The sequence below is a fragment of the Thalassophryne amazonica genome, chromosome 10, assembly GCF_902500255.1.
Source record: "Thalassophryne amazonica chromosome 10, fThaAma1.1, whole genome shotgun sequence".
Taxonomy (NCBI): domain Eukaryota; kingdom Metazoa; phylum Chordata; class Actinopteri; order Batrachoidiformes; family Batrachoididae; genus Thalassophryne; species Thalassophryne amazonica.
The window spans coordinates 66,241,571-66,264,859 of NC_047112.1; the positions used below are offsets into that span (position 1 = coordinate 66,241,571).

Consider the following 23,289-nt stretch of genomic DNA (forward strand, 5'->3'; position numbering starts at 1 on the left):
TAGGGGCAAAAATCCCAGCTACCACACTCACACTGCTCCCATTGAATTTCATATACAGTAGCATTAGCGGACTGTAAACGTTAAGGCTTTTACAGGGATTGTTTCAAAGGCTTTAAGCCAGTGATTCTCAACCGGGGTGCCGTGATCGATCGTCAGGGGTGCCGTGGGCAATTATCAAATATCACCGTTATCGGGTGTATGTGCTGTAATAGTGTGGCAGATGTAATGCTCTTTTATTCCAGTAGATGGCAGCAAAGCGCTGTACTAGAGTATAATAGACATACTTGCGCACATAGCGTTGTGTGTCTCCATGGTTACGGGTTGCTGACTACAGCGTGAATCTCAGCTGCTCACGGAGCATGGCTCCTCTGGGGAAGGAGAAACCGCGTTGGCTGTGGAGGTATGCGGAGAAGGCGGCCTCACCTCCGTTGATGTCACCGTGGTCAGACTTGGGCCTTCTCGCTCACAACTGGGTTCGCTGAAGGCAGCCTCTGCGCTCCGTGAATATTAGAGTGGCAGATTATTGTGAATAAAAGTGTCAACATGTCTAAAAAAAAAAAAAAACACTTGAGATTAGGGCTGTCACAATTATTACAATATTCGTCAATCGCGATTATTTTTCATATTCGCGATTACCGTGAATTATTTATTTTATCCACATAGCATAAAACGACTCAGAATCTGACGTCATTGTGCTGCAGCCTCCGTTTGGAGCTGTCGGTGTGTGTGTGTGTGTGTCTGTGTGCGTGTGCGCGGAGTCAACATGAAGCTGCCTTTACTTTTCTCTCTGAACTTTCTCTAAAGGTGTGATTCTGCCGTTACCGTCCTGTTCACACCATGTGCGCGTCGTATGCTGAATTTATGAGATGAAATAAACGGTCAAATAGCTTTAAAAACATATTTAAAAAAATGAGAATATATGAATGAACTGAGCCACAAAAAACAAACAAACAAAAAAAAAAACCTGACATGGAGAAGCTGTGGTGATGTTCAGATGCACAGATCACAAAAAGCAGGTGAGAACTTTAACAGCTGTTATTTTCCAAAGGTATTTATTTGTTCAGTATGGGCTTAATGCAGTGTTTAAGCACAAAACGTGACTGATGAGGATAAACAATTTCAGAAATGCAACAGAAACAACCACAATTCAGAAAAAGTTGGGACTGTATGTAAAATGAAGATAAAAATAAAAATGTTGCACTATTCCCAGTTTCTCCACTCACAGAAGCCAAACGTTCTTCCAGAGTTGTGTAATTATACTACAATAGTAGAATATAAAGAAGGGGAAAAAAATAGAAAAAATAGAAAATATATTCGTCAATCGCAATTATTTGTCTGACAATTAATCATCTCCAGAAATTCCTAATCGTGACAGCCCTACTTGAGATCAGAGCGCAAAATGCTTGAGGATTTTCGAAATGCGGTGTTTTCTGTATCGATTTTCTATTGCGATAATTGGGTTTTGCGCAAAACCAGAGGTACTAGAATTATATTATTATTTTGATTGGTGGTGTGCCGCAGGATTTTGTAAATATAAAAAGGGTGCCGCGGCTCAAAAAAGGTTGAAAATCACTGCTTTAAGCGACGCATACAATAATGACAGGGGCGCATTGTGCTGTTTTCAAATGCTTGAACAGAATTTATAGGCTTGAAAGTTGGTTGAAAACACATGATTGCAAACCTCCTCCGAGTCCAAACAAAGACGGAAAGAAGAAGAAATGTGGTCGTAAACCTCCGTTCATTCTACACAATTTCACCACAGAAAAAGTTCCAGACAGACGTAAAAGTCGGACTAAAACTAAGTTTCTTGCACACATTTATTTTGTCAATATCCTGAAACCATGCCACTGTTTTCGTGCATCGGCTTATGACTGTAATGTCGCACCATGAATGACGTGGCGCATAATATTGTAAAATTGACATGTTCTATAAACAAACTGCATGCATGCACATATCACTGTATGTCTGTCAACAAACTCAAACAAACAAACTCAAAACAAACGTGACACCAAAGAGGTTATATGTGAGACTCACCGTCACTGTCGTCATTATGAAGCCGGCGGAGTCGCGATTTCTCATCCCTGCTTAGCAAATATTCTGCAATATTCACAGTTTCAGTCTCTGGACTTCGTCTAACCATCCGTCAGTTGCCTTCAAGGGGTCAGAAATTTGTTTTTCTCCAACTATCAACAAGCACAGGTCATTTTCGACAGCAGCGCGCTCTTCCTCCTTTGTTGGCACTAACGGTACTTTCTGTACAGATGCAGCACACGCAAGCACAACCAGCTCTTCTTTCCATTTCTGTCCACTGCCGTATGTAGTCCTGGTTGTAACAGGCAATCCGCGGAGCTTACAAAAACGCTTTAAATCGTCAACTTTCCAGCGGTTGAAATGATCCAAATCACAGCACTCCTCACTGCTTTCCGCCGCTATAACTTGTGGGTTGGTAGCTGAAAACTTTAGCCTACCCATAATGCACCGCATGGCCTGAGATGTGCACTTCGCTTATTTGCAAATCATTGTATTCTGTTTTTATTTACATTTTACACAACATCTAAACTTCATTGGAATTGGGGTTGTAAGAGTTTACATTAATGTGGTTATTCTATCCAGATTAATTTAGTTTATAAATTAAAACCATGAATCAAACCTGCTTTCCTTTTCAAGACCTCTGCATCATGGCTGGACCACTGTATGCTGTCAAGGTAAATGACGCTTCCCTACAGCAGTGGGCAGGGCACACAAAGACAAAAGCACTAACTCATTGGCTGTGGCAGGTTTGTGATCACCTTTGATTCTATTCAAAGCTTTGGCTGTGTTTAAACGGTGTTTATCGTTAGCTGTAGCTTCCGATAAATTTTTAGGCAGTTTATCGGTTTAGCATTATAAAAGATAACTTTTCAGTTAGCTGATTAGTGGTTAATGAAGCTAGCTTTTTGGTTAGCTGTGCCTACCACTGCCTTTAAGGAGATTCTTAATCATCCAGGTAGGTCATGGTTTTCAAATTGCTCCTTGAAGACATTTTGCTCCTTATCCAGAAAAGCTTCATCAGTTCAAGTCCAGCTGACCTGAGTCTTCCCAGGAGTATTTTTTAAGTGATTTGACAGTGCACTAATATCTTATCATTTTGAAATTTCTGTGAGTCAGCTGATAGCAGCACAACATTAACGTTAGCCATCAGAGTTTTCAGTCAACTGCATCAGATGTCAGTAATTGGAGCTATTGACTGCAGACATGTTTGCATCATATGGGATGTGCAAATGTGCATCAGCCTGGTGGCTGGCACGTGCACGATGGCTGGTCGCTTAGTGTATTTGTGTAATTGATCTGAATGTAAACCAGTGCTGACACATTTGGGCATGTGTGCATTCAAATATGTTTATTATTATTATTATTGTCTTTTTTTATTTTTGCTTGATGGTGAGCTGCAGAGCTTCTTAACAGGCTTCCTGTGTTCAGTTTTTGTCAATAAACACATGTAAATTGTGAATGTCACACTGTCAGTGGAGGCGCGCCTCACCTTTTTAACGTCAGTGTGTGCGCTGTTCTGAGCTTGCAGAGAGTTGGCCTCACACACACACACACACACACACACACACACACACACACACACGCTCCGTAGCTCCCACGAACATTTTTCCAGTTTCATGATGAATCCGTTTAACAGCGTACCGAATAAACTGTCCCTGTGTGTCTCCACATAATTTCCAGTCATCTGTAGTACAATTTATTTTCTGTGTTCATGCTGTCTGATGTGATGGCATGGGGAATCCCTGCTCAAAGGTCCTATTTACATGAAATTGCACAATGGCCAGGGATGAGTTTGGTTCCAAGCTCAGTTCCACATTCAGTGGGATGTACAAACGGAATGTGTGGATTCATGTCTACGCACACTTTGACACATCTGATTATTTTTGTGCTTATGCCATTTTCTGGAAACAAGCATACTAACAGCTCAGCCACCACGATGCCCACCGTGGCCAAGTCTTATTCTCCAACAAAAATATAGAGCCATTCATAAAATAGACTCTCTGGTGATGGTGGCAGAGAAGAGAACACTGGACAAACTGCTGGACATTACGGACAACGCCAGTAACCCTCTGCACACCGTCAAAAGCAACCAGATGAGCCTCTTCAGCCACAGACTGCTCCTTCCCAAGTGCAGGACCAACAGACTGAAAAACTCCTTTGTCCCTCAGGCCATCAGACTGTACAACTCCTCACTCAGGGGAAGGAGGAGTAACAGGAAGACAGAGAACCGGAAGGAGAGGAACAGTAGTAGCCAGTAAACCAGTATTGATCAGTATGTCTGGTATTTTGACTGCTATACAATGCTACTGGAACCTCAATTTCCCTGAGGGAGACTTCCCAAGGGATCAACAAAAGTTCTATCTAATCTAATCTAAATAGTCATCCATCCTTTCATAACAACAATAACAATAATAATTTATTCTTTATTTTTCTTCAGATATAAAGTCTTTCCAAATAATATTAATGCAAGAGCTTGTTTCATTCAAATAAAAGGAATGTAGTGCATTATACTACTTATTAGTTCACTACTTTCACAGTACTCTTATTGGTACTTGACAAGGCCCCGTCTGTCATCAGGTTTTAGTCTGCCTTTTTGTCAGCCTCTTATTATATCTGTTTTCACTGATCTCAGTTCCACTGTCTGTATTAAGCCTTGGTCCCACCAAATAATAAAGCCATGAATAATGACCTACGTACGGATTTGTCAGTGATTATTCAAATAATGATTCAGGTATATCCAGTAGGAAAAGTATTTGATCCACTGTAAATTTTGCAGGTTTTTCCACCTACAAAGAATGGACAGGTCTGTATTTTTTTTTTATCATAGGTACACTTCAACTGTGAGAGACAGAATCTAAAAAAACTAGAGACATTCATCACGAAATGCCCCGCGTGCAGTATTATTTTCCATGCAAAGTGCAGTAATACTGTATGTACTTGTATGGGGTGGGTATTTGGTTGAAGCCTTAAGTGTTTGATGAAACTGGGATATACAATGAAAAAATTGGAGATTAGCATAATATTTATTTAGAGGATGTGACAAACGGTGACCATAAAAAGTTGGTCACTGTCACCAGCCTTCAAAACAATTGCAACCACTGGTGACAATGAAACAGAGGTCAAGGTCACCGGCCTTCAAACCCATGTGAAGTACTCCTCCAAGGCATGCACCCACCAAATATGAAGTTTCTATGAGCAAAAGGTGCCAAGCTACATTATGGCAAAGGATTTGACAGTTGTGACCATTAGTGACCTTGAAAAGTAGGTCAAGGTCACTGGCCTTCAAACCCATGTGAAGTACTCCTCTAAGGCATGTACCCACCAAATATGAAGTTTCTGTGAGCAATAGGTACCGAGCTACGTTGCGGCAATGGATTTGACAGTTGTGACCACTGTTGACCTTAAAAAGTAGGTCAAGGTCACTGGCCTTCAAACCCATGCGAAGCACTCCTCCAAGCCATGTACCCACTAAATATGAAGTTTCTGTGAGCAATAGGTGCTGAGCTACGTTGCGGTGAAGGATTTGACAGTTGTGACCACTGGTGACCTTCAAAAGTAGGTCAAGGTCACTGGCCTTCAAACCGATGCGAAGCACTCCACCAAGCCATGTACCCACCAAATATGAAGTTTCTGTGAGCAATAGGTGCTGAGCTACGTTGCGGTGAAGGATTTGACAGTTGTGACCACTGGTGACCTTCAAAAGTAGGTCAAGGTCACCGGCCTTCGAACCCATGCAAAGTATTCCTCCAAGGCATGTACCCACCAAATATGAAGTTTATGTGAACAATAGGTGCCGAGCTACGTTGCGGTGAAAGAATTGCGGCCGGACAGATGGATGGACGGACTGTCCTTTTTATTCCCCATCTCGTGGCGCAAGCGCTGCGCAGGGCATAAAAATCCAGAAAATCACAGTGTATAATTTTTAAATAATTAATTTGCATTTTATTGCATGAAATACAGTGACGAAAATAAGTATTTGAACACCCTGCGATTTTGCAAGTTCTCCCACTTAGAAATCATGGAAGGTCCTGAAATTTTCATCTTAGGACATAATCTAAAAAAAAAAAAAATCTGTAAATCACAATGTACGACTTTTTAATAATGTATTTGTATGTTATTGCGGCAAATAAGTATTTTAACACCTGTGAAAATCAATGTTAATATTTGGTACAGTAGCCCTTGTTTGCAATTACAGAGGTCAAACGTTTCCTGTAGTTTTTCACCAGGTTTGCACACACTGCAGAAGGGATTTTGGTCCACTCCTCCATACAGATCTTCTCGAAATCTTTCAGGTTTGGAGTTTCAGCTCCCTCCAAACATTTTCTATTGACTTCAGGTCTGGAGACTGGCCAGGCCACTCCAAGACCTTGAAATGCTTCTTATGGAGCCCCTCCTTAGTTGCCCTGGCTGTGTGTTTTGGGCCATTGTCATGCTGGAAGACCCAGCCATGACCCATCTTCAATGCTCTTACTGAGGGAAGGAGGTTGTTTGCCAAAATCTCACAATACATGACCCCATCCATCCTCCCTTCAATACGGTGCAGTCGTCCTGATTCCACAAAGCTCTATTCTGGTCTCATCTGACCACATGACCTTCTCCCATGCCTCCTCTGGATCATCCCGGAGGAGCTGGGGGAGGTGTGTGTGGATCGGTAGGTCTGGGCGGCTTTGCTTGAGCTGCTGCCCCCACGACCCGACCTTGGATGAGCGGAAGAATATGGACGGATGGATGGATGGATAAATTATGTGTTTCACAGTGGACATGCACCTAAGATGAAAATTTCAGACCCCTCCATGATTTCTTTGTGGGAGAACTTGCAAAATCGCAGGGTGTTCAAATACTTATTTTCTTCACTGTAAGTATTTGATCCCCTAGAAAAACAGACCTTAACAATTGGTACAGAAACATTTGTCTGCCATTACAGAGGTCAGACGTTTCCTGTAGTTCTTGACCAAGTTTTCACACACTGCAACAGGGATTTTGGTCCACTCCTCCATACAGATCTTCTTCAGATCTTTCAGGTTTGGAGTTTCAGCTCCCTCCAAAGATTTTCTATTGAGTTCAGGTCTGGAGACTGGCTTGGGCACTCCAGGACCTTCTGCTTCTTACGGAGCCCATCCTTAGTTGCCCTGGCTGTGTGTTTGGGGTCATTGTCATGCTAGAAGACCCAGCCATGACTCATCTTCAATGCTCTGACTGAGGTGGTTTTCCAAAATGTCGCAATACATGACCCCATCCATCCTCCCTTCAATACAGTGCAGCCGCCCTGTCCTCTTTGCAGAAGAGCATCCCCAGAGTATGATGTTTCCACCCCCATGCTTCACAGTTGGGATGGTTTTCTTGGGGTTGTTCTCATCCTCTAAACATGGTAAGTGGAGTTGATTCCAAAAAGCTCTATTTTGGTCTCATCTGACCACATGACCTTCTCCCATGCCTCCTCTGGATCATCCAAATGGTCACTGGTGAACTTCAAACGGGCCTGGACATGTGTTAGCTTGAGCAGGGGGACCTTGCTGCCCTGCAGGATTTTAAACCATGACGGCATTGTGTGTTACTAATGTAATCTTTGTGACTGTGGTCCCAGCTCTCTTCAGGTCATTGACCAGGTCCTCCTGTGTAGTTCTGAGCTTTTTCAGAATCATCCTTTCCCCACAAGGTGAGATCTTGCATGGAATCCCAGACTGAGGAAGATTGAGTCATCTTGTGTTTCTTCCACTTTCTAAAAAATAATCATAACAGTTTTGTTTTCTCACCAAGCTGCTTGCCTGTTGTCCTGTAGTCCATCCCAGCCTTGTGCAGGTCTACAGTTTTGTCCCTGGTGTCCTTAGACAGCTCTTTGGTCTTGGCCATGGTGGACAGGTTGGAGTGTCATTGATTGAGTGTGTGGACAAGTGTCTTTTATACAGGTAACAAGTTCAAACAGGTGCAATTAATACAGGTAAAGAGTGCAGAATAGGAGGGCTTCGTAAAGAAGAATTAACAGGTCTGTGAGAGCCAGAATTCTAGCTGGTTGGTAGGTGATCAAATACTTATTTCATGCAATAAAGTGCAAATTAATTATTTAAAAATCATAGTGTGATTTTCTGATTTTTAATTTTTTTTTAGATTCTGTCTCTCACAGTTGAAGTGTACGTACGATAAAAATGACAGAAAACTTGCAGAATTGACAGTGGATCAAATACTTATTTGCTTCACTGTGTCACATAGACAAAATGTCACCCTCACAGTGTCAGTGAGCCTCCTTATCTGGGTCTCACTAAGTAACTGCTGGTTTGCAAATGAATTATTTGAAAATCATACAAATCACACATTGTACAAATCACACAATGTGATTTTCTGGATATTTTTTTTTAGATTCTGTCTCTCACAGTTGAAGTGTACCTACGATAAAAATTACAGACCTCTCCGGTCTTTGCAGGTAGGAAAACCTGCAAAACTGACAGTGGATCAAATACTTATTTCCCCCACTGTATGTATCACGTATCCACTATGAAGAAGCCTCTATTTGCCTCTAAGTACCTCGCATGTGCCAGGTATCAGCCTCTAATGAGCCACGACTGACCTGTCATTTGAGCCCCGTCCACACTTGCCCCCAATCTCAATTCTCTTTTGTACCCCTTCCCCTTGGCCCTACCCCTACCCCTACGCCTACCCCTTTAAAACAAGGGGTAAGGCGAAGGTGTATGCCTCTAGCCCTATGAATTGAGACACCCCTCCGCCTTAAGAGAAAAAAAAACTACCCGTCTCAAACTGCCGTTTTCACTGTTTGTTAACATGGCAACTGAAATGCAACTTGTTGCAGTAGCCTGTTTGCTCTTTTTATTTTCTCGCCTTTCTGCGTAAATGCAAAGAAATAGAAGAAGTCGCAGATTTCTTTGATGCATCACAATCATGTCATGTTAATTAATTTAATTAATTTGTAATTTATAATAATAATAATTAATAGTATTAATAATAAATGATTTAGTAATTTATTAATGTTAATACTAATAATTAATCAATAATAGTAATTAATATTGTTTGATTAATCATTAATTGATTGATTAGTAATTAATTCATTACTAATTAAAATAATTTATAATAATTTATTAATTTATATAGCGCCAAATCACGACTAATCGCCTCAAGGCGCTTCACAAACATCATTTAAAAGCAGAATAAAATGAAATAAGATTAAAACACAATAAAAAAAATTAAAAAAAAGACACACAATCATATAAAATACTAACTGTTTATTTATTTAAAATAAACATGAAATATATCAGTCTGTGTGTAATGAATGTATACATTATACAAGTTTCACTTTTTGAATGGAATTACTGAAATAAATCAACTTTTTCATGATATTCTAATTATATGACCAGCACCTGTATGTTATGTTCTGGGCTGCATCTCGTTACGTTAATATTTCTTTTTCAAATTCTCCCATTTTTTGCATCCAGCCCCATTTCCTTTAGAAATTTCCTTGACAAATAATATCAGTCTATTAGGACGTCAGGTTATGTTTTACACATATACATGTGTGTAGATGTTTGCCAACTTATTCCCATTGATGAAACTTCTCATTTTCTGCCTGAAAGCTTATTAGGAGACGAGTGCACTCAGGGCTCCGTTTGTTTACTAAATACACACACGTTACAGATCTGAACAGCAGATCTCAGAACAGCAGGGATTGATATTATACAAAGATTTATGACCATACAAATTAACGTGCTTATCCTTTATCATGATTTTCTCCGTTGTGAGATATAAAAGTGTCTTATCGTAGCGTTCGTGTGTATGTGCATTATAACGCCTCAGCACACGAGCGACGTTACGATATTCTTCAGAACAACAACTGGATGCAACATGCATCCAGCAGCATACACGTTGCTGTCATAGACAACTGCCTGTAAAGTTTTTTGGCACGTTATAGCTTTCTAAACAGCGTAATTTGTAATGAAAGCCGCTTCATTTGTGTGGCTCTTTCGGCGCCATGTTTATTTTTTCGGAGACAGCAGTAAGCTCCTCCTACCCCTCCAAACGGAGTGTGCATCCAGATTCACTCCAAACGGAGGGGTTTGAAGCCCTTCGCCTACCCCTCCGCCTCACTCCAAAAAGAGAATTGAGACACCCCTGCATCTCTTGTGCCCGCGCAAAATGGAGGGGTAGGGGTAAGGGGAACGGCTGAGGGGTAGAATTGAGACTCAGCCTTGGTCCCTTCAAAGTGTGGAAGGGCTGGAGGTTTGGACTAAACCCATGCCTAAACGTGCACCAACGTCACCAACACATCCATAAACAAGCTACAACCAGCTGGAGAGTCGCCTCTGCGCTTCTTCTCATTGGTTTTATTTCTTCCGCGGTTTACAGTCATCGGGCACAATTTGGTGGGGGATAGGGGGGACATGTCCCCCCCACCTTTTCAACCAGGGGGGACAGAATATGGTATGTCCCCCCCACCTTCTGACATATATGTGTGTACTTGAAACATGCTATGCCAATCTTATGTGCAAACCATGTCAGTCTTATGTGCAAAACCATGTCAGAATAGTATCTTTGTTTCTGCAAGTTTGTATTTTTAGCAGCACTGACTTGTTTACAACACCTGTTTCTTGTTTGTCACATTCGGAATTTTCTGGGACTGCATTTGCCCAGATTTGAAACCAAAAATAGTTGCCTCTAGGGACTAGTGTCTACACATAAGTATCAATGGACCATATGCTGATTTACTAAATTCTGAAAGTTAGAAAAGGAAATCAGAAAAGCTATCTGGGACCTCAGAAAGCCCATCTGCAATTACTTGATCTCCGAAATCAGTCTATGCAAGCGAAATTATGTTCAGTATGAGTGTTGTCATTAGTGCCACTTTGAAAATTAAATTCATGATAAGTAATTTATCCTAAACTTATGATCTGTTGTTTTTTCAAACTTATGCAAAAACAAATCTTGAGAAAAAAAGTACCGTATGCGATAGTTAATAATTATTAAGAGCCTGTTCTTTCATATTTATGAATATATTTTACCACATTTCAGTTTTTTTTTTAAATGAAAACTCAAACTATCATTCTTTTTGAGTTCTACACATGTGGTGATACCTTACACCAGGATGTTAATAAAATAAGTGCTGGCTATTCTCAGAATAAAGTACTTATATACTTAATATCCACAGTTTCAAATTGCATAAGTCAAATGGTGTCCACTTTATGGTCTTCTCAAAACATTAAAAATACTGTTCTGGATGCTCAGAATGCATCTGAGCTTATCTAGAAACCGCTGGCTCGGCCTATGGGCTTCAACCCTGCGGGCCTTGCACTTTGTCCCCCCCAATTTCTAGTTCTAAATTGCGCCCTTGCTTACAGTCATTTTGACACTGGTGATCCAACTTTTAATGTTGTGTTTGTCTGTTATTGTCTGCAAAATCGCTCTATTGCAAGCTCGCGTTCTGCGTAAATGCTCATCTTGAGTACGAGGCATTGCATCAGCGCGCACAGAGCACGCCTCATCTGATCAATTATAACAAGATATTATATCTATTATGAACATACTTTTACAGCTCCTTATAAAGATGGAATGAACATGCAGGTGCTTTACCAAGCGATTAAAACATTACAAATAATTTACCTTTTAGGCTATTCCAAATATGTTCTCCACCTCAGTGGATGAGACAGAGAAAGGAAAAAAGCTGCAAATGAAACGGTCCTCTGTGTTTCCAGAAGCGACTAGAGGTGTTTTCAACATCCAAACTGACAGAAAATGATTAATCCACTACAAAATAATTATTTTATATACAGCGCACAAAGCAGGTGAGATTGTAGTGCACAAGAGGGCTGAGCCAAATAGCCTGTCCTGTCCTCGTAGCGCCAGGTGCTCGGATAATGGGCTTTAAACAGACTGTCCTCACCACAAACATGCCTCTAAAATCCTTGTTTGTCCTTGTAATAACTCCTACACAAACTGCCCCACACTGTTGTTGCTAAATTTTGAACTTCTTGAAATTAGCACTACGCTCAGAGATGAGCCTCCTTAGCTAAATATTCTGCCTTTAAGAGCCTCTCAGAGTCACTATTCTCCCACAAGTGTCAATAGGTGGAGAGGTACATGAAACTGTATCCCATTTCAAGTACCTTGGGATCATCTTGGACTCTAAACTTTCCTTCAAAAAACAAGGGAAAAAAGTTAACACTGTAAAATGTAATCTTCAAAACTTTAAACAAATCAGGCTTTGTATTTCGACTGCTGCTGCTAGATCGTACCTTCATTGTATGATCCTGTCTCATATTGAATATTGCTGCACAATATGGTCATTTGCTGGTATGACAGTACTAAAACCCTTAGAGCAACTTTATAAAAAAGCCAAAGTGTTTACTAAAAAGCCATATTCCACTCATTACTGTGAAATTCTGGAGAAATACCACCTTTTAAGTTTTAACAACTTTATAATGTTTAAGCGTGCTTGTCTCATCTACAAAACTCTCCATGGCCTAGCCCCTCCTCCTCTGGAGGAATTCATTAGACATAGAGATCCTAACCTAGTAGCTTTTATCTAAATCTGGCATATTTACACTAAGGCATGAAAATGTACAAAGTGTTCATTAAGTAAGGATTAAACAACGAGAAGCCGTGCCTAATACGGTTTGAATGCACAACGCAGAGTCTAAAACACCACGGCTTCGAGTTGTTTAATCCGCTTATACCATGGTCCCACACAGTGAGCGAACACACAAATATTTATTTAACATAACTTGATAAAAATGTGTGAGTATTTGGGCCTATTTTATGTTGTATCTCCGATGTGCTTACGAAGTCTGCGGCCCGCGCCGCAGCGGGCCACTCACACCGCTCCCCTCTCTGCTGTGTGGAGCTGTGGCGAACTGGCAACAGGTCGAGAAACTACGCTCGCTATTTTGATGCGCAGCACTCGGCAGCCCGCAAGGATAGAACCATTCTCTTCTTCTTTCCCGTCTTCAATCTTGTCCAGTTCGTCTGATGTTAAATCTTTACGCCGTTGCTTTTGCTGTTCTTCTCGTTTGCTCTCCTCCTCTGTCCATTCCTCAAACGTTTTATTTTGGCCAAAAATATTAAAATTCACTTGGAAATCCATGTTTTATCGGGTTTCTGTCATTCACCTCAAAACACAGCTGATCTGCGCCAACTGATTTGCGCGTTGCTATGGCGACGACCACAGCGGAGTGATTATAACAGTGACTTAACTCGCCAAACTACGTGTGCGTATACACGAAAATAATGCACGCCAGTTAGACATGGAATTCTCACTGACCATGGTATAATGTGCATTGTCCTCATCAAATAAACAATAAAGAAAGAAACAGAGACAATTGTTGAATAACTGGATTCATACCAAAAAAAAAAAAAAAAGTTACATGACTCATTATTCATCCTTCATTATTCTGTGGGACCAGGGCTTTAGTCTGTTTCTGTGTTCACTCTTCTTCTGCCCTCATTTACTCTGTCTGCCTCCGCCCATAACTCCAGCGCTTCTCTTTATCTCCCTTTGGTGTTCTGGTGAGTCACTTACATGTCTGTTTCCTCTCTGCTTCCCTCTGGTGTTCTTCTGGGTTCATTACACATCCCTGGTCTTAGTTTTGCTGCTCTTTAATTCCTTGTGCTTACTGCCAGGAGAAGATTAGCATTTTATATTCTCCCTCTATTTGAAGAAAGAAGAGTTATGTCTTTACTCTCCCTCTGTTGAGGCAATTGTTGGACTTTGTTCTTTTAAATGTTTTTGGCCCAGAAGACTGAGCGTCTGTTTAGTTTATACGCTCCTTCCTGTAAGGAATGTTTGGTTTTTGGATGAACTATCATTTGAGGAGGAAGTTCCTCAGACTGTCTGCACCAATAGTAAAGATGATATTTTGACTTTTTGTCTACACTTCAAAGAAACACCTGAGTTAACCTACTTTAAGTTTTTGTCTGCACATAAAGAAGTACCTGAGTTATCTGCTCTGACCAGTTTGCACAGATACCAAAAGACTATATCGGAGTTTCCGTTTGCGCTCTTACTCTGAGTTTGTCTGCACAGATACCAAGGAAGAAGCCTGTGTTTGTGATCTGCACTTTCACACCTGAGGTTGGACTGCACCTTTAGTAAAGAAGCCTTAAGTCCCCCTGTACCCTTGACCAAGAAGAGGAGCCGTGGGATTGTCTAATGGGACTGTCTTCTTACCACTGGTGTCAAATAAACTATTCTTTTCCCCATCCCGTGTTCCTGGCTGCTCTTCATTGTAGGGCTATCTGACTCTGTTCCCGGCTCCACCACCGAACCGTGACAGATACTTTTGTTTTGAGACAGTGTTCTCAGGACACCGGGCCACTGTGGGTTCAAAAGGTTAAAAAGAAGTAGGCCACAGAGCTTTCTCTTACTGTGCACCTGTTCTGTGCAACAATCTCTGTGTTGAAACATTTAAATCCAGATTAAAGACTCACCTCTTCTCATTTTCATTTGACAAACATATCAGTGTTGTACTGAACTCCAATCTTCCCACTCCATCTTAAATTTTGTTGTTAATAATGGAGCAGTGATCAGAGGACTATCTGCTGGTGACCACATCGTCATCCTGTTAATCTGTTGGTTTGCTGCTGCGAATTAGTGTCTGTGAGTTATTTGTCCTGCTCTGTCTCTGTTTTTTGAGGTGCTGTTGATCTTCCATGGTGGCTGAGTTACCTGAAGGTCCCCTGCCTGACCACCTGGAGTTGAAGGATGATATAAATTTGAGATGGACTACTTCTCGGGGACGTTGAATAAGGACTTTCAATTTTGTTTGCATGTTTAAAAATTCTTTGTAAGTACTTTATTTGTTATAATTAGTTTGCAGTAGGTCACCCCTCTGAGTCTGGGAGTTGCTCAGGGTTTGGTAAGGGTATATCTTAGCCCCTTGAAGTGCCTTGTGGCAACTTATGTTTTGATTTAGTGCTCCATAAATACATTCAGTTGAACTGAACAGTTACTCACCTCAGTATGAATGGGACCTTTATGTCGACAGCAAGTCACATGAACCACAAAGGGCCAATCATCAGGCTGCATTAGGACTCCAGCTGCCTGGGCACAGGTTGGGTGATAGGCGGTGGGACAGCGGCCATGGGAGCACTGCACACAGCAGCCAGACACCTTCTTCATCCGCTTCTTACAGTAGTAACATTTCTGTCAGAGTAGATCAGACCAGACCATATGTTCATCAGAAACTGTTTCCACAGCATCAAATCCTCCTCCATGGAGCAGAGTTCTTCCCGCGCAATGTCATTACTCTGGCTATTAGCCTCCACTGTACACCACCATGCCATTTGAAGATTTGATTTCAAATTATTTGTTTACATATATAACTGTTTCTGTAGGTGTAACGATACCACAGAACAGCCCACGGAAGCCACCATGACCCTCCAGCAACCAGGATGGCCAGCATGAGGAAAACTCCATCCAGGATTAATCCCCAAAGAGGAATGTACATCTTAAAGATAGATGCCTGGTGTGTCTGGCTGTAGCCCTTGGGTATTCCCTAGTACCCCACTTCTTCCAGGCGGGTTAGGGTCTTCCAGTGGCTCCACTGTACTTGGGGCATGTCAAAGTCCACAATGTGATTCATGAAGTGTGAAATCTGAGCAATCAAAAGAGGATGCAGTGAGCAAAGGGATTACAGTTAGTCACCAACATTGGTCATGGGTGTGTTTTGGTCACAACATAAAATAGAGGGTAATATATCAGCTTAAAATTATATTGTGATACTTCATGGTGACCTTGTAAGGAAGCCCCTGGCCATCTCCCCAAACACGCCCAACTGGGAGGGGATGCCACGGAAGACCCAGGATAGGCTGGTGGGATTATAGTTCCCAGATGTCTTGAAAGTTTAAAGAAATTATTTGTGCATCCATTTTCTATACCCTCTTAGTCCAGTTAAGGGTGACGGGGAGCAGGAGCCAATCATAGTGGTCACTGGGCGAGCGTCAGGGTTCACCCTGGAGAGGACGCCTGTCCAACGCAGGGCCACATATAGAGAGACAAACGCATTCACATACCAAAACACACCTACGGTCAATTAGGGTCACTAGTTCACCTAACAGGCATGTCTTGGAAATGGGAGGAAGCCGGAGCACCTGGAGGGAACCCATGTGAACATGGGGAGAACATGCAAACTCCACACAAGGAACCGGTGGGATGCAAAGCCATGACCTTCTTGCTGTGAGGCAACAGTGCTAACCATTAAGACACCGTGATGCCTTCATCAATTCAATTTTATTTATTTATAGTATAAAGATTCCAAAAAGGTATAGTTTAGACCATTTATTACTGAATGTTCTTGAGTTGTGGGGTAAAAAATGGAACACCTGAAAAATAAAAACGTTCACATAGCAAGACAAGCCCAAATCCTTCGGAAACAAAAGAAAATACAAATCATAAATGGTTTATAGCTCACTAAGCTAGTTAGTCCGCCGTGATTTCTTGCACCGTAGCAGAGTCAATTGTTCATCATGCCAACAAAAAAGGCAATAAGTGGAGAAGACATGTAGGAGATAAGACAGTCATTGAACTTTATGTCAGAAGAACTCAGCAGTGTTGTCAAACTGAACTACTTGGCCCATTGAAGAGGTTCGTGACCTTAGGAAATGATGCAGGAGAAAGACAACAAAATCAGACTTCTGGAAAAACAAGTGGATGAACTGGAACAGTATATGCAGCAGTGGTGGGCACGGCTAACCAAAACGTTAGATTCAATAACTGGTAATCAGCTAACAGAAAAGTTATCTTTTTTAACGCTAAACCGCCTAAAAACTATCGGAAGCCACAGATAACCGATAGCTTTAAATTTTGCCTCCCATACCCTCTCAGCTACTAAGAAGCTGATTTTGAGTTTAAACACTGCCAAAGCTTCAGATAAAACCAAAGGCAATCAAACCCAAACAGCTAATGAGCCAGCGCCTGTCTTTGTGCGCTCTGCCCCCTGCTGTAGGAAAGCATCATTTACCCTGACAGGATACAGTGGTCCCACAATGAGGCAGAGGTCTTGAAATGGAAAGCAGGTTTGAATTATGGTTTTGCTTTAAAAATAAAATTATTCCGGATAGAATAACTACATTAATGTAACCTCTTAAAATGTACAAAGTGATATATAACACATCTATTAATTTTAAAATAATGCACTAATTCTGAAGATTTGAACATTAACACACAGATCCCCAAAGGGGATTATGGGTAACTAAGCCTCCGCTCATACTGATTGGTTGATTGGTTGTCATTCATTCTGTGTAAAAACCAACACAAGTGAATCAATGTAACGTGTTGGTGTTTACAAATAAATTTGCTTTTGTAAAATGTCATTTTTTTCATTTGTATAAAAATGAAAGAAATTTTCAAGATCCCACTAGACGGCGCCTAAGCGCACGCGTGATGACATCACAGCTCTATTCGGTTAGGGAGACAAGGTTTCTTTCAATAACAAAAACTGTTAAAAAACTTTGTGTGTTGGAATTGTTTGGCGGTAGTAATCACCTTTTGAATGCTTGAATAACGATGTCAGTCACACAAAGAAATCAAATAATAGTGAAAACATGTTAAGTGCGGTGTTATAACAGATCAATCAGTCGCTCCGTGAGGCATCATAACATCAAGCTTGGTTCACATGGCAAAATAATTAGGCCGACATCGGACCCGATCTTCCCCTTCCAACAATCTTAAGGACACCCCGACAATCGTGATGATGCTAAATATAATCTTATCAGATATTCCTGCCGTGTGTGGTTTGTAAGAGCGCTCTGATCTGCTCAGAAGGATGTGAGGAGCTAAATGTGACATGCAGTCAATCAGAAAGCGAGGTGTCTGACCTGGGAATGTTCGTGTGTGAAATCTGTTTGTGTGTGTTGTTTTTACCGTGTGGCTGACACCACACACTGTACAACTAAACTTGTCAGATCTATGATTTGTTTTGTCTCAAGTTTTGGAATCCTACAGATAATTTTAAAATCCTGCGGTCGACAACACTGTGATATAACCGGTCGGCAGTAGATGGCAGTGGTCTATGCATTTTGACACCGGTTATATCACAGGGCCTGAATCACAATTTCGGCTTTTGAAAAAGCAACCTGGGCTTCTTCTGGCATTTTTACATAAAACAAACACAATAACAACGCCTATAAACCCAGAGAATATATTCATGAGAGTTTTAGGCACAATATACAAAGAGTTTAATGCTGTTGTCTGTGTGGAGCCTGATCAGAGCGTCTCAAATGCATTTCTCCTATTGTGAACTTTTACCCATAATGCACTCCACACACCATGTCCACACTAAAATCTTCAAATTTAGTGCATTACTTAAAAAAAAAAAAAAACTATATCTGATCAAATCAAATCAAATTTATTAATTTATATAGTGCCAATTCACTATGAAATCGTCTCAAGGTGCTTCACACAACATAAAAACAGAAAAAACTGAATTAAAAATTTAAAAACAATAAAAAGACAAAAACAAAAAAGAATACAAAAATAAAAACACATAACACTAATGATAAAACAAGGAAAACAAATGACTCTTTAAACGTGATTTAAAAGTCTCCACAGTATCCAACTGCCGTACGTGTGCCAGGAGATTGTTCCACAGAGGTGGGGCATGGTAGAAGAAAGCTCTGTGACCGGCAGACTTTTTACTCACCCTGGGAACACATAGAAGTCCTGTACCCTGAGAATGCAGGGCCTGAGCTGGTACCAGGTCAGCTAGATAGGGAGGTGCAAGTCCATGAACAATCTTATGAACTAATAATAGTACCTTAAAATCCGATCTTGCAGCAACTGGGAGCCAGTGCAGGGACGCCAAAACGGGCACAATGTGGTCAAATTTTCTGCTTTGTATCAAAAGTCTGGCAGCAGCATTTTGTACCAGTTGAAGACCCCTAATCCTGGACTGCTGTAAACCAGAAAATAGAGCATTACAATAATCTAATCTGGAAGAGACAAATGCATGAATCAAAGTCACAGCATCAGCCAAAGACAGGATGGGACGAATCTTCGCTATATTTCGCAAATGGAAGAAAGCAGTCCTCGCAATGTCTCTAATGTGGCGGTCAAAAGACAACACAGGATCAAAAATTACTCCAAAATTCCCCACTTTATCCGTATGATGTATAACATACGAACCTAAGCTAAGCGCTAACTGATCAAATTGATGCCGATACCTCGCTGGACCAAGAACCATCACTTCAGTCTTATCAGAATTTAAAAGTAGGAAGTTACTAGACATCCAACTTCTCACTGATGCAAGGCAATCTTCCAAAGATTTTATGTGAATGAGATTACCAAGGCTGATATTTTCACTTTATAAAACTTCAGACGTGATGTTAATTTAAATAACTTGTCTGAAATTAGTTTGGTTAAAATTCTAACCCTAAGTTAAAACTCTATGCCTCTGGATGACTTGGGTGCTATTGCCAAAAGAAATGAGTTTTTTTCTTTTCTATGACCAGTTCTCCTTTGCCAGCAGAGGATAGAACAGTTTATTCTGGAACCAGTTCTTCTCGGTTTGTAGAGGATATAACTGTGCTTCTACTAGAAAAAACGTCTGCAAAAATGTTAGCGGTCTAAAAATTATCGGACCAAAACTTATCAGAAGATAATTGGTCCAATGATGGTTTTCAAAGTTATCTGAAAAGCTAATCCGATAATGAAGACATTATCTTCAATAATTAGCGGCTAGCGGATTAGCGGAACTGTGCCCACCACTGATACACAGTATATGCAGGACTGGAACAGGATGGAGGATGTTATAACAGGATCAACACCAAACATCGGTCATACACAAGGGCCACAGCTAGGGCCTGCAGCAAAGGCATTGAGGATGACACGCTAGGAGAAATCCACTCCCGCAGCAGATCACCCATTTCTTATCCTTGAATAACATCCACATTAACATCAGTGACACTGCATATTGTCATCCACTTCTAAAGAAAGACAACAAGTCTAAACCGGCCATTATTGTCCAGTTCACGAACAGAAAAGTTAAGAATGAGTTGTTGCGGCAAACTAAAAAGCTTAGAGGAACAGAGGTGTACGTAAATGAACACCTGACAAAGAAAACACAGACACGGCAAGACAAGCCTGAATGCTTCAGAAACAAAAGAAAATACAAGCGACGTGGACAAGGAATTGTAAATGTGGATCAAATTAAACAGAACTCCAGAGGAAGCGAAAGTCATGATGGCAAAAGAGCTTTCTGACTTGGATCATTTTAAGTGTCTGCTTCCTCAGGTGAAAAATGTTGTTTTTTTTTTTCTCGTCATGGGACAAATTCAGAGTAATCGCACTTCAGGTTTATATCGCGGAATTAGACTTCATTCAGCTGCATTTTTTTTTTACCTGTGGATTTTAATTATTACATGACGTTAACTGATTGTATTTATGTTACTGCTGCGCAGGAGCTCAATCCGAACACGTTTGACTACACTGAACAAGTTATGTTTATAGAATTCTTGTTTCCAACATTAATAGTTTTGAGGACAAAATGATAGAAATGTATAACACCATCAAAATAAATAAGCTTTTATTTGTTTGTGGAGATTTCAATATAGATTTTTAAAATCCATATAGTCAATCACAAATAACAGAATTTATTAACTGTTTTGCGCTTAGGATATATGCAAAAGTTACACATCCAAGCAGGATAACTACAAATACAGCAAAATGTATTGATAATATATTAACAAATGTTACTAAAGGGAACTTAACTGGTGGATTACTTACAATTGGTCAGTGATCATTTACCTGTTTTTGCTGCTTTTGTGTTATCTGTTGATACAAATGATCATAATGACACTAGTAATTTATTAAGGAAAATAAGTGATCCAACTATTGAAAATCTTAGAATAGATTTATTGCATCAAAACTGGTACAACATTTATATTGAGGATAGTGACAAATCATATGAATCATTTACTTCTATTACTTCAAAATTATACAATAGGCACTGCCCACTTGTGGCTACAGTAGGTAACAAATGGTATGTTGACAAACCTTGGATAACAAAGGAGCTACAGAATGCATGTAGAAAGAAAAAAATCTGTTGTATAAGCAATTTTTTAAAATTTAGAACTAAGGATGCTGAAAGTAAATATAAGAAATTAAAAACTAAATTAACTACATTTACATTTTACATTTACATTTACATAGCGCCAAATCACAACAAAGTTGCCTCAAGAAGCTTCACACAAGTAAGGTATAACCTTACTAACCCCCAGAGCAAGCACACAGGCAACAGTGGAAAGGAAAAACTCCCTCTGATGATTTGAGGAAGAAGCCTCAAGCAGACAAGACTCAAAGGGGTCAACCTCTGCTTGGGCCATGCTACTGACACAATTTACAGAACAATTCACAAAACTAATATCCAGGAAATGTTGCCTGTGCACAGGACAGGAGGGTTACAGAAACAGACACCACACCCATCTCTGGATGGAGATGCACCTAAAACAGAGAGAAAAAAAAAAACAGAATCAGACATCAGAAAGACAACAAATACAGTATAATTTGTCAGCATTAAGCAACAAAAAAACAAAAGAAATACTAAGGTGATCGCCGGCCACTAGCCCTAAGCTTCACTAAAAGACGCAGACTATAGATAAAGTTGAGGCCGTGGGCTGCTCCATCTCCTAATAAAAATGAATTTAAAAGCGTCTCTACAGAATCTGACTGTTTTATTGACACAGGGAGATCATTCCACAGAACAGAGGCACAATAAGAGAAAGCTCTGTGACCTGCAGACTTTTTATTCACCCGAGGGACACAAAGTAGTCCTGCACCATGAGAACGCAATGCCCGGGCCGGTACGTAGGGTTTAATTAGGTCAGCTAGGGAGGGAGGTAATTTTATAGGCTAGTAGCAGAATCTTAAAATCTGATCTCACAGGGACAGGAAGCTAGTGAAGACACGCCAAAATGGGTGTAATGTGGTCAAACTTTCTGCTTCATGTCAAATGTCTGGCAGCAGCATTTTGAACCAATTGAAGATCCCTAATTGGGGTTGGGTATCTAGAACCGGTTCTTTTCCTGTATCATTAAGAAATGATTTGATCCTCCGATATCAATAGCCTTTCTGCTTAACGATTCCCTTATCTGTCCTTCAGGGTGCATGAGGGTGTTTGTCGGGAAAATGATCATTTCTCTATGTTGATTGCAGACCCTGCAGCGGGTCTGTAATCAACCACTTCTGCAGCGCAACTTCACTTTGAAGCTTGAACCAGTGAAGCAGTGCTTCAATCTGCTGCTTCATTGGTTCTTTGATTCGCTGCTCTTCAGAAGCGGCAAGTTTGCTTCTTAACCCCTCTCAAAGCCATTAAAATATGTCAATCATGAGTCACTTTTGTGTGGATTAAAGTCACTAACTGGGATGCTTGTCTTCAATCCTAGTCAATCCTGACTAGTCTCCCAGTTCCTGCTGCTAAAAAACATCCCACAGCATGATGCTGCCACCACCATGCTTCACTGTAGGGATGGTGCCTGGTTTCCTCCAAACATGATGCCAAGGAGTTCAATCTTTGTCTCATCAGACCAGAGAATTTTGTTTCTCCTGGTCTGAGAGTCCTTCAGGTGCCTTTTGGTAAACTCCAGGTGGGCTGCCATGTGCCTTTTATTAAGGAGTGGCTTCCATCTGGCCACTCTACCATACAGTCCTGATTGGTGAATTACTGCAGAGATGGTTGTCCTTCTGGAAGGTTCTCCTCTCTTCTCAGAGGAATGCTGGAGCTCTGACAAAGTGACCATCAGGTTCTTGGTCACTTCCATGACTAAGGTCCTGCTCCCCCGATCGCTCAGTTTAGAGGGGCGGCCAGCTCTAGAAGAGTCCTGATGGATCTGAACTTCTTCCATTTACAGATGATGGAGGTCACTGTGCTCATTGGAACCTTCAAAGCAGCAGAAATGTTTCTCTACCCTTCCCCAGATTTGCGCCTCCAGACAATCCTGTCTCTGAGGTCTACAGACAATTCCTTTGACTTCATACTTGGTTTGTGCTCTGACTGTCAACTGTGGGGCGGGACATTTTGTGTCGACAGGTGTGTGTCTTTCCAAATCATGTCCAATCAACTGAATTTACCCCAGGTAGACTCCAATTAATTAATCCACTGATCATCTCAAGGATGATCAGTGTGAATACTTACATGTGATTGCTTATTTTTTTTATTTTTTTTTTATACATTTACAAAAAAAAAACGTTTCACATTGTTATTATGGGGTGTTGTGAGTAGAATTTTGTGGAAAAACATAAATTTCATCCATTTTGGAATAATCAATCAA

The 23,289-nt window shown here is 40.8% G+C and overlaps 1 protein-coding gene across 4 annotated transcripts in view; it reads right to left on the reverse strand.

The window, feature by feature from the left end:
* Positions 1-23,289, reverse strand: part of LOC117518909 (lysine-specific demethylase 4A-like) — a 279,463-nt gene that overhangs the window by 64,714 nt on the left and 191,460 nt on the right. For all 4 annotated transcript variants that reach the window (XM_034180171.1, XM_034180169.1, XM_034180170.1 and 1 more), the window contains one exon: positions 14,981-15,169. In XM_034180171.1, coding sequence (XP_034036062.1) covers positions 14,981-15,169 — 189 coding nt within the window. The remainder of the gene's footprint in view (positions 1-14,980; positions 15,170-23,289) is intronic.